This window comes from Archocentrus centrarchus, chromosome 12 (genome assembly GCF_007364275.1).
Source record: "Archocentrus centrarchus isolate MPI-CPG fArcCen1 chromosome 12, fArcCen1, whole genome shotgun sequence".
In the NCBI taxonomy this organism is placed as follows: Eukaryota; Metazoa; Chordata; class Actinopteri; order Cichliformes; family Cichlidae; genus Archocentrus; species Archocentrus centrarchus.
In genome coordinates this window covers 4861131-4873853 of record NC_044357.1, presented here as the reverse complement: position 1 = coordinate 4873853, position 12723 = coordinate 4861131, and the positions used below count along the sequence as shown (strand labels likewise).

Here is a 12723-nt window from a genome sequence, read left to right as displayed (position 1 = left end):
GGATAAAATTGGACTTCCCGTTCCCAGCTTCTCCCCCCTACTAAAAACCACAATGCCTTTATAATCCTATAGGACTTGACACTGGCTCACTGTGACTCAGTCAGTCTTTGTGGCATTTCCTATATGTTATTGTTTCAAAATGTCTTAGAGTAGCTGTTTAAAGTCTCGAGTCCACAAAGCACAGGAACAGGAGCAATACCTTTAATTTTCTCTCGGCTCTTCTATCGCAATGCTGGGTGGATCCTGTTTGTCCTTATAGGGAACCACTAAACCATTACGTGGACTACGCAATCTTCCATCAGATCCTGCACACTGTAACACTGCACCCCTCAACACTGAAGTATTTTACTAAAGGATTTGCATTGCAAATCCATTTATGCTCCACTCCCATTCATCTGACCTACTTGGTAATTGTAGTGAAATTTTACAAGAAAAAATAAACTCATAGAATAAGTATTTGTATTCCTATTCTGGTGTCCAACAATCGTTTTTTGTTTGTTTGCTTTTCCTTTTTTTTGTGGTCTCTGGTTCTAGGTTTTAAGTGTCTGTGAGTGAGCACTTATTTCTCCTCAAAACTTTATGAATATTTATCTCATATAACCTTTTCAGCGCATTAAAAGGTTGAATGATACGAGTTCATATTCTTTCAACCCTCTAAAATGGGCTCAAAATCTAAGTCCCCCCCCCCCGCCGCCACTTTTCCTTATCCACAGTTGTAGCAACAACACTAAATGCTTTTGTGAAGATCAGTCAAAAAGTATTTTTATTTTGAAAAGTAACCCTCAACAGGTATTTTCTTTGGGGATTATTTAGTAATTTTCTCCTGATGTGGGATGCGTTCTCGTTATTTTCTCTCACTTGGGTTCCGTGCACGGGGATGACGGTCCTCCCCGTCCTCGCTGTAGACACACCCACTGGCTTCAGTGAGAGAGAGAAGTGGGAGCGCAGCAGGAGGAGGAGGACAGTCACACAACAGCGGAGCAGCAAGGTTGGAGGAGCTCCTCCAAACATCTCAGCTGATCCTTGACACTACAGCCCCGTCGGTCGATAGCCGGCTTTACAGACGCACACTGAACCTTCGGAAAATAGCCTATAACCCACGGTAGCAGAGGATCTTGACTGAGTATCCGTGAGCATTTCGGATATAAGCCAGGAGTTGCACTCCCCGAGCGCAAGGTTTGCATCGTGGCTCTTGTAGAAGTGGCATGTTCGAGGGAAACTGCGGGCACAATTGAACTCCTGCGTTCACCCAGAGAGGTAATAAATAAATAATACAAAATCACCTCCCTGTATGCTATTAAAGCGTATTGCTAGATTGTTACATAGTATCTACGGCTCCATCCCCTTCTGATCTCACAATGAAGGAAAAGGAAAACTCCAGGATGGAGCGGTGAAAGGGCAACAGAGATGTTTACATTTGCTGATCATGTTAATGTTGTTCTTTTTCTTTTTTACCTACGATATTGATAACTGAGCGCCTCTCAGTCCTCGGCTGTTTTTTTTTGCACACTCCTGCATGCTAGAGATGATTTGCATGTTTTAAAGGCGCCGTCAGGTGTGACACGCTCTCCTTGCTGTTATAAAGCGATTATCATTTTATTTATTTATTTATTTAGTGTTCGTTTGTGCACATTCAGAGGTGAGACCATACGCTATGATTCTGGTCAAGACTGATGCAGGCAAACAGATCGATATCCGATCATTAGCTCTTTCCTCTTTTGTTTTGCATCTTGCTTCAATTTCTTTTTCCCACCGAGTGGCAGATGTACAGAACTAGGTCCACATAAAGCCCGGTGTTTACTTTTGAAGTGGCTCCCTCCCATCCCTCTTCCTGAGTCCATGGTTGACTGTGAACACCTGGCAATGATTTTAAGCAGGCTGTAGTCAGCCAGGCCTTGACTGGAGTCCAGAGGCTGCATGTGCATGTCGTTTTCCTGTGTGCTCTCTGAGTCTGTGGCTTGTAGTGTGGGCTTTCTGGTTGTGTGTTTCTGTGAGGGGGATGAGGAAGACATCTCTCTCAGCCAAATGCACATTTTGGCACTGCTGGCTGGACCCTTTGGTGTACCGATTGTGGTATTTTAACAGAAGATAGGCGGGGAAGTCAGAGCAGCTTGTAAACCATGAATGCTGATAATAATGGTTCATTTTAGGGCTGTGACAAATTATTATTTTAGTCTAGTTGTTTGTGTGAACTCATGCAACAAATGCCACTGTGAGCTGCTTTGTTTTATTGTGGTCGTTTTAAGTATTTGCTTTATACAGTATTATGCAACATTAATTTCAAACTCTCATGGTCATCAAAGGATTGATGTTGGAAATTAGCCTTCTCTGTTCAGGCATGCAGGATACTTTGCAGCTGACTCTTTCTCTATACTGTCCTTACAAATAAACTATTAAAAATGTTGGACCTAAACTACTCGAAGCTGAACCTACAGGTGAAAACAAAACAAAGCAAAACAAAAAAAAAACAACAACAATCAAGCATCAGATAATCTCTGGTATGAAAAACTGAGTCATGAAAAAGGGAAGTACATTTCTAGCTTTTACTTTGAAACAGATCATATTTTCCTGTAATCTGATGTGAAACGCATAAAATCCACCCTTAACAAGATCCCAGATGTGACGGTGTGATGGAAAAATCCATGAGTTTGCTCTCTTTCAGAGCGGGAATAAGACAGTCGGTGCTGCAGTTCGCAGTTGAGAAGGAATTTCAGCGAAACTCTGCCTTTTAAATCATTTTCCTTTGGCGTTCCACTTGTAACTTCCATGTAATTTACAGTGTTCTTTCAAGTGAGGAACATTTTGAAACGCGAGGCGTTAAATGTCTGCCAGGCAGTTGTCAGGAATTTTACAGTCTTGTCACACTCAGGATGTTTCAGTGCACCCTGTACCTGTTTGCTGTGAACAACGAGATTAAAGCAATGAAAGATAAAGCAAATTTAAACAGTGAAATATGCATCCGATTTCCCCTGCAATCAACGCTTAGATGTTCACAAAGAAGAAATATGCTCATGCTTCAGAGGTTAGTCTAAGTTTGAGCTTATAATCAGGAAACAAATCTAACATTTAAAAGTGCTGCTGTAGTCTTTAATTATTCCTCCTTGTTACATTGTGAAAGATTTGCATTCATTTTTTTGTTTGTTTGTTTTATTATTCATATTTTTTTTTAATCTAGCTGCATATGTGTGTCACAGACTGGTTTCAGGACAAGCAGCTTGAGCAGGTAATCCAGGCTTTGTCCTTTAATATGCAAATAGTTTGAGCATGTGGTTTGCTGTTTGCTCACCTTTCCCACGCTCCCTGTATGCGGGTATGACTGAGCTCATTCGTTTGACAACAGGGAAAATGAAGATTGTGCAAACAGATCACCTTTGATAATCGTGCGGGGCAGCCGCATTGTTTAAAGGAATGAACATATTCCAGTAAGACTAAATGGAGAACAAACCTGTGTCATGCTCTGCAATTACACAGCAACTAAATGATTATACTTTGGGGGTACATATTGTTTGGTAAAAGAACAATAACAGAGATAGTAGCTCAGTTAAGTGTTTACTGGTAGAAAATACCAGGCTCTGTTGTTTTAAGTAATTGCTTTTAATCATTTTGCTACCTAGTATGCGGCTGAGTTACTGGACTAACTGACGTGTTTATCTGTCAGCTCCAGTGCCTGGAAGTACTGACGGTCCTATTTATTAACACGCTGATGATTAATATGTGTGAAACCTCTTCTGACTTATTAGGACCACTTATTCAAATCAAGCGACTTACAGCTTCTAATTAGAAAAACCCGAGCTGCAGTGTGTGCGTGTGCGCGCGCGTGTTGCAGCAGGTGAGATTAGGCAGGGATGTTCTCCTTACAGATGAGCCAGGACTTGACAGTTTGCCAGTTTTGTCACTGCTGGAATGCAATACATCCTGTTCAACCAATGTGGCGGTTGGTTTTGGGTTTCATTAGCTTGTGATAAGTAAGATTCTTCCTCTTTATAGATAGACCAGCCGCTGTACTTTGAGCTGAATGCTAACATCCCTGTGCAAACATGTTCAAAGGGGCAATGCTAACATTATTTTCTTAAGTGTTTTGCAAGCAGGCTCTAGAGGAAGACACGGGGGTCATTAGGATTCATCCTCTTGAGCATCCCTGAATGCCAAAAGCTGTTCATTCAGTATTCATTGATGTATCAAGCCTAAGGTATGAGTGCCACTGCTCACCAGAAATCCCCACTGGACTTGTATTTATACCTGCAGGGTCTGGGCTTGATTTCCTATTCATGAGACTGCATTCTGAGGATTTTGGAGCAGATGATGCAACTTAGGGAAAATGAAAACTGTCCTCAGCTCTCTGTAGCTTTTTTTTTTTTTTTTTTTTTTTTTTTGTGGAGGAATCATTTATGACAGCCAGGAACTTTTGAACTCCTTTCCTCTTGAAGTGAAAAATCCTATCACTTGAACATCAAATGCTGGCCACCTGTAGGTTTGTAAAACAGTTGCTTGCTGACAGAGCTTGACCTCTTTCAGCTACAACAGGTTTCATTTGCAGGAGGCTTTGAAAGGCAGAAAAATTTCAAAAATATTTTTTTTTTCTGATTTTTTTTTTTTTGTTGTTCTACCACTTCCTTTAATCGCCACAGAAAGTCAGATTTCATTAACTGTCTACACATCTAACACACCAAACACTGAAATGGAGGTCAAATGAATACAACGATAAGAACTTTATAATCATTAGAATTCACAGCAACTTTCAGGTTGTGGAGCTATTTGCAGTCAATAATGAAATTACAAAAACGTTTGAACCAACTCCCTCAGGCCTGTTTTCACACTATAAAGTCAGAATTTTCAGTGAAGGCAGGTTTACTCTTAAGATTAACCAACCTTGTATCACATTCTATCAAGACTTGGGGATAGGCTGAGAAGTTAAAATGTCTCTTCAAAAAATCTGTCAGCCGTGGATTTACTGGGTCAGACAGGGACTCAGTCCCTCTGTAAATAGAGTGCAGAAGGCACTTGACATGTCTAGAAATTGGTTGGAATGAAAGTGAGCTCTGAGCAAGCACAGGGTGAGGACAGAGAGGGTGGGAGCTGTGATTTTCTGGGGGGTGCATTTCTCAGAGGCTTAAAAGAGTCCTACTGTCTCTTTCTTTTCTCTTTTCATCAAGAATTCTCTGCAAAGGGAAACTTATTGTTAATCATGGCAACTCTGAAAGAGGAGGATTAGCATTGCTCAGAGCTGCAAGGCGTTGCAGTCTCTGCAAGAAGACAATTGTTATCTATTCGACCTTCATAACCCCCAGATCTGTGCTGTGTTGTAATTTGTAATCACTTGATCTCTTTATAAATATATATCTCTTGGGGAGGATTGTAATTCGTCCTCCAAAAATTTTTTTTTAATCTCTTTAGCGTATTAGTGCCCAACGATGTAATTTTCAACGTCAACTGCACAATATAGTGCATGCACTGCATTTACTTTACTAATGGGAAACTAAATCTACATTTTTATGACTAATTGTACAGATGAACAGTTTGTTTGCGCAGTAAATTACGTGCTGCATTTTTCAATATAAATTGCATATAACTTTAAATTTTAGTGGGTTTGTTTAAAAGGTTAAGAAAATCACCATGTTATAAACTATTTGAGGGTTTTGGAAGATACAAATGGTGTGGGAAATGTTTAGTTGGTGAATGATAGTTCTGTGTCATGGCTTCAAATATGCAATACATTAAAGAGAGATTTTTCTTTTCTCTTCTTTTCCGTTTCAGGATTCAATGAAAATGTCCGTGTGCGTCCATGAAAACCGAAAATCACGAGCCAGCACTGGCTCTATGAACATCTACCTTTTCCACAAGTCCTCCTATGCCGACAGTGTCCTCATGCACCTCAACTCGCTGCGGCAGCAAAGGCTTTTCACAGACGTCTTGCTCCATGCCGGTAGCCGCTCCTTTCCCTGCCATCGCGCCGTGCTGGCTGCCTGCAGTCGCTACTTTGAGGCCATGTTCAGTGGTGGCCTGAGGGAGAGTCAGGCCAGTGAGGTTGACTTCCGTGACTCAATCCATCCAGAGGTTTTAGAGCTCCTGCTGGATTATGCTTATTCGTCACGGGTGGTCATCAATGAGGAGAATGCAGAGTCGCTGCTGGAGGCTGGGGACATGTTGGAGTTTCAGGACATCCGGGATGCCTGCGCAGAATTCCTAGAAAGAAACCTTCACCCGTCCAACTGTCTTGGCATGCTTCTGCTGTCGGATGCCCATCAGTGTACCAAGCTGTCAGAGCTCTCCTGGGGCATGTGTCTCAGCAACTTCCCTGCTATTTGCAAGACAGAGGACTTCCTCCAACTGCCCAAAGATATGGTGGTGCAGCTTTTATCACATGAGGAGCTAGAGACAGAAGATGAGAGACTGGTTTATGAAGCTGCTCTTAACTGGATCAACTACGACCTGGAAAGGAGGCATTGCCATCTTCCGGAGCTCCTGAGAACGGTCCGCCTTGCACTGCTGCCAGCCATCTTTTTAATGGAGAACGTCTCAACAGAAGAGCTGATTAACTCCCAGGCCAAGAGCAAGGAGCTGGTGGATGAAGCGATCCGCTGCAAGCTGAAGATCCTGCAGAATGATGGCGTTGTTAATAGCCCGTGTGCTCGACCAAGAAAAACGAGCCATGCCCTATTTCTTCTGGGTGGGCAGACTTTCATGTGTGACAAGTTGTACCTGGTGGACCAGAAGGCCAAAGAGATCATCCCAAAGGCTGACATCCCCAGTCCACGGAAGGAGTTCAGTGCCTGTGCCATTGGCTGTAAGGTGTACATCACTGGTGGGAGAGGGTCAGAGAATGGCGTGTCCAAAGATGTGTGGGTCTATGATACTGTCCATGAAGAATGGTCAAAGGCGGCTCCCATGCTCATTGCCAGGTTTGGCCATGGCTCTGCAGAGCTGAAACACTGTCTCTACGTTGTCGGAGGTCACACTGCAGCAACAGGCTGCCTTCCAGCATCTCCATCAGTGTCTCTCAAACAGGTGGAGCAGTTTGACCCCGTGGCAAACAAGTGGACAATGGTGGCTCCTCTGAGAGAGGGTGTGAGTAATGCAGCAGTAGTCAGCGTCAAGCTGAAGCTCTTTGCTTTCGGAGGAACCAGTGTCACCCACGACAAGCTGCCCAAGGTGCAGTGCTACGATCCGCAGGAGAATCGATGGACGGTGCCCGCATCCTGCCCGCAACCGTGGCGCTACACAGCTGCCGCCGTCCTGGGAAACCAGATCTTTGTCATGGGTGGAGATACAGAGTTCTCAGCATGTTCAGCCTACAAGTTCAGCAGCGAGAGCTACCAGTGGACTAAAGTGGGTGACGTGACAGCCAAGCGGATGAGCTGCCAGGCTGTGGCTTCGGGAAACAAACTCTATGTGGTCGGTGGGTACTTTGGCACACAGCGGTGTAAAACTCTGGACTGTTATGACCCCACACTGGATGCGTGGAACAGCATAACTACGGTGCCATACTCACTCATTCCTACTGCGTTCGTTAGCACCTGGAAACATCTACCCGCTTGAGTTCCAAACTCTCTACATGCACCCTTTCCATTAGGTAAGCTTATTCTCCTCATGCCATTGGGGAATATTGGTATTATGGGATATATGATAATTGTTGTATGAAGCTTTTTTCTTTTCTTTCAAAGCTGCATAAAGTCTAATAAATTGCCTCAAGTAACTGGAAATGTAACTAGAAATATGAAAAAAATCTCTCTTCCCTTCTGCTGGAGACTAGCACCTTGAGGCTATACTAGCCACTACTATAATATACCTGACTCTGACTGATCTGTCAGCATGCGTGTTTGATCATGGGCAGTGCAAGGGTCAGGTTTTCCCAAGGGAAATCATACATTTTGATCCCTTTTTAAGAACTCTCCATCACAAATCTGACAGCGTTACATGAGAGCAAATCTTTGAAGCACTCTTTGAAGGTTTTGAGTTTTTTTCTTCTATAAACACTCAATACTGAATTGCATTTTTAATGTTTTACTCCTGTATGGATGTATGCCTCTGTGAATTGGATTTAGAGTTTGAAGTAATATTATTTTAACATTACAAAGAATATAGACCTATAACAATATACTAGCTATTAATTTATTTACTACTGAGTTAAATAAAATCTAAATTTATTGTGAGCAATAGATGTTTACAATTGTACCAACATACTGCTGACTATTGACTGTTGTATACCCAGTATAGTTCAAGTTCTGATGCAGTTTTTAGGTCTCTCAGGCTTTCGGATTTTCACAATAAGCATTACATTGGCAAGATAAGTGGAGTGGAGGGCAGACCAGTGGGGGATTGATAGGGCTTGTGTGCTTTAGTTAAGTGAGTTATGCAGCTGTGGGGATGGGCTGAAGGACAGAGAGGGTAATTGAAAGAGAATAGGATACTTTTATTGCTCCTGTGGGGGAAATCTCTCTAAGAGGGAAAAGGGGGTCTACCAATTAGACAAGCTCCACAACAGCAGGCTGCAACACCCCGGCGAGGCTAATCCACTCTCAGTCGCCTTCTTTTGATGAGGTTATGGTCTTTACACTGGGTGAGAGGGAGGTGGCCAGCAACTCACGCCGTGTCGGAAACCATTCATCTTCAGCTACAAGATGAGGTGACTGCGAGAAGTGGCAGGGAGGGAAGTGAGGAGTTGTAAAGCTAGACAGCGTGAGACCTGCCCCTCTCAGCCCAGTCAAACAGGCCTCATCCTTGATAGTAGTGGCCTCGCTCTGAAAATTTACAGTCTCTTCTGCTTCCATCTATGGCTTCTTGGGCTTATTTTAACTCTGTTCTCGGGCTCTGATGGTAAACAGGCTGGACGTATGTGGAGCATGGGTAGTGAGCTGGCAAACCTGATCTTTCTGTGCACTGCAGGCTGCAGGGTCACAATCACATCACATCAGACAATCGCTGCAATCTACACCGATGCCCCCCCCCCCACACACACACACACACACACACATAGCCTTGCAAACAGTCTCTTTCATTTTTCTATATTTTTTGAAATAGCTAGCAGCTATGAATGCAAAGGACTGTGTCCACTTTATAATGCCAGGAAACTGCTTGGAGTGGCTTGATGTTGCTCCTCTTTACTGGAAAATATTTTTTTTTACTATTTCCTTTCTTTTCTGTGACTTATCTCTGAAAGGGAGACTGTAGGCCTGAAATATCTGTAAGCCAGTGTAATACAATGCTCAGTGAAGTGAATAATCCTGCCACTAATTTAATAGAGAATTTGTTTTTCTGTGTGTCTGCCTGTCATGGCAACTGACAGTCTACTCAATGAACGTGGCGAAAAGATGAAATGCGGAGGAACAGAAAAGAAGGCTGACTGTTTAGGAATAAAAGGAGAATGAAGGATGTTAGACCTCACAGGAGGAGATTGTAGCTGTGAGGGGAAAGAAGGAAGTTTGCTGTGTTTTTGTCCCAGGGGAAAAATCCTAACTGCTCTTTGAGTTCTCCTTTTTATCATCTCAGAAAGCTTTTAGGAGGGGGAAATGGCTGAGGAAATTACCACCAAAACGCCTAATGTGGCAGCTTCATTTTATACCTCAGTTTTTGTTTGGACTAAACAAATATAATCCATCCATTATCTTCCACTTATCCAATTCAGGGTTCGGGGGGGGGGCTATCCCAGCTACCATAAGGCAAGAGGTGGGGTACACCCTGAACAGCTTTAAGCATATATATAATAGCGCGTATTAATTAGTGAGGGCTAGGAGCTTGTAGGTTTTGTTAGCATCAGATGAAGCCAAGCTAGCATTTTCACAGTTTTCCACAGTTATTTGCTAAGCTTAGATAAGCTAAACCAAACCAAGCTCAGCTAATAATCCCCTGGGTTATCTTTAGCAAAACGTGAGTGCAGTTTCAGGCTTCAAACAACAAACTCTTAACACAAATGTGCACAATTGGATATCCCAGAATGTCCAACCCCTTTAAATACTTCAGACAAATTCGAGCTAATCTCTGCAAATAATAACACAAGTTAGGACTCCTGTATTTGAACTGCTAATAATTTTGAACAGGAACCGAATAATTAACAAGGTTTCTGGATTTTAAGGTAAACTACAGCAGAGGAGAGCGTGACACACCTCACACGCAGGACGAAAGCCAACAGATATATACACACACGTATGCACCGAGTCTTCTTCACTCACTCTTTTTCAATCTCTTTGTGTTTATGCACCTCTTTGCATTTAATCATTAGTTATTATTAATCTCTGCCTCCCTTCCACAGCATATCTTTTGTCCTGTCTCCCTCTCCTTACTCCAAGCCAGTCTTGGCAGACGGCTGCCCCTCCCTGAACCTGGTTCTGTTGGAGGTTTCTTCCTGTTAAAAGCGAGCTTTTCCTTCCCACTGTTGCCAAGTGCTTCCTCATAGAGAGGAAACGCTGGTAACAGAAAACAATACTTAGCCAACATGTGAGATACACTTATCCAAAATGACCCCAAACACTGCACTCCTCTCAGTGTGATCCCCAGCAATACACTCGCTGAGTTTGAAGTGAATCTACTGACTCTGCAATAAAACACAACTCCTAAACTGTTGTTTAGACTGTGTGCCACTCGTGTCTGTAGTGATTATTAAGTCAGTGAATTAAATGCAATCCAATACTACGTGCTCATGTAAACACAAATACGGGTCTCCAAAGAGCTGAGTTAACAGCAGGAACACAATCACTGGACAGGTGTTTGGTTTTATTTCGTGCACCCTGACTCTTTAGACAGATAAAAAATGTTTTATTCCTGATTCATCCTCTTTTGTACTCGTTTGAATAATTAAAAAGTCACCTTTAAACTGTTTAGTGCTGTTTGCTTTCAGGCATTTTCATCTCATTAGCCTGTCTAACGAGCCTTTCTTTTCTCTCCCGCAGATTTCCCTGTTTTGCATCATCTACTGGTCTCCCAACTGTGAAGAAGCACACATTCTCTTCCTCTAAACGAGACACCGAGCAGTGATGTACAGACGCCCACATTCATTTTGATGTTGCAAAGAGGCAAAAAAAAAAAGAAAAAAAAAAAAAAATCAGAGGCATGTACAGATGGACGCTTTTTCTGGAACGATGCCATCTCTCATTTGTGAGACGGACGCTGAGACGTACAGTAGAGAAGTTCACGCAAACAAACCAAACAAACTGCTGCTTGGCACAAACTCCCACCGTGTGTGGCATATTAGACTTTTGCTTTCATGCTGCCATTGGCGTACTGAAAACATATCACACTACCTGCATTTTTCCCCATTTAGTCACGAAAGGCTTGTGAGGATCTCTATTGTTGTTTTTAAATATTAAAAAAAAGAAGAAAAAAAAACTGTATAGCCTGACAGGTGTTCTGTTTAGATGGCTGGAGGGGGAAATGCAATGATAGGTGCGTTAAAGTTTGACTGAATATAGATGATTTATATAAAGCACAATGAAGGAGCAAATTCCCCCTTCAGTCCTCTAATAAGATCTTCTGCTTGTATCTTCTTTTGCTTGTGCGTCTAACAGCTCTGACACAGAAACAAACCTTTGAGTGTTCCTCTGTTGAAGGCAGTGTGCTGTCACTACATGTTATGAGGTGTTGATGACCAACACCAGCTGAGTTTGAGGAGGGTGGATCTGTGCATGGCCAAAGGGGTGAAGGTGCCTTGAGGTCATGACCTTACATGTTTGCATGTACCGCTCGCTGAACCAACCCACTGTACACAGGGGCAGTATTCAGCACCTCAGAAGGAACACTGTCACACTTCATGCTGTAAAAGACTGGCTGTGCTTCTGATAAAAGCAGTGGCTCGCTTGCTGAGTCATAGCTGAACCCGTTTTTTGAGCATGCTCGTAGTGTTTCGCTAAAAACTGGCATGAACTCTCCTCTGTGGTTACAGAAATCTCGTCACCTTAACACAAACTGAGAATTTTTCAGTTTCTTCTTAAACTTGATGCAATGTAGTCTTAATTTAAATGGCAATGAATACTCTGTTATGTTAAGATGTTTAACCGTATTTATTTTCTTCTCTGCCTGTATTCACATGTGAATGTATGTTTGGGTTATGTTGCGCATGGCCAGGTGTTGTGTTTAATTTGATCGCAGTGGGGCTGCATTTTGCACAGTCCAGTTTTTCCCGTGAGGAACTTGGTTCTTTTAAGAGAAAGAGAAATGTACCTCTCCCAGGGTTTCATGGATGCAAGAGGAAGGATGACTCACACTACGGATGATGTAAAGCAGTCATTAGCAAGACCATAGGGTCCCTACGCTTAGACGATTGAATGGCTTTCAAAGAAATATTATTTGAATTCTCTTTAAGCTCTAAACTGGGTCCAAACTTGCCTTATATTACCCTAAATAGGAGACCAAAAACAGATTTGATGAACCATAAAACAGATAAGGCTGCTAGATTGGTGCAGCACATGACCCAGTACATACAAGGGAGAATGACCCTGACATGGTTCAGAATGTGACAGTCCTCCAGCTGTCCCAAGGACAGCTGGAGGACTGTCACATGTGCTAACTTGGCTTCTCATGAGCGTTAACCCACAGTCTTTGTAATCATTAGGTTAAGAACTCCAGTAAGCTGTGCATTGTTAAGGGCAGACACCACAGTGCTTTTCACCATAGTGTCATTCATACAGATAAAAATGAAAAACAAGTTCCTGAAGACCAAAAAAATGTCTCGTTAAACACTTTCATATGAAATACTTGGTAACATTAATGAGTGTTTTTCGTCTGTGTGTCTGT

At 42.6% G+C, this 12723-nt stretch overlaps 1 protein-coding gene across 1 annotated transcript; it reads left to right on the top strand.

The window, feature by feature from the left end:
• The first annotated feature begins 962 nt into the window (after positions 1-962).
• enc1 (ectodermal-neural cortex 1) lies at positions 963-11019 on the top strand. Its single transcript, XM_030743217.1, has 3 exons — positions 963-1257; positions 5755-7570; positions 10884-11019. Exon 2 carries the CDS (start codon positions 5761-5763, stop codon positions 7534-7536), a length of 1776 nt encoding a protein of 591 aa, XP_030599077.1. The 5' UTR covers positions 963-1257; positions 5755-5760; the 3' UTR covers positions 7537-7570; positions 10884-11019.
• Positions 11020-12723: the final 1704 nt, after the last annotated feature.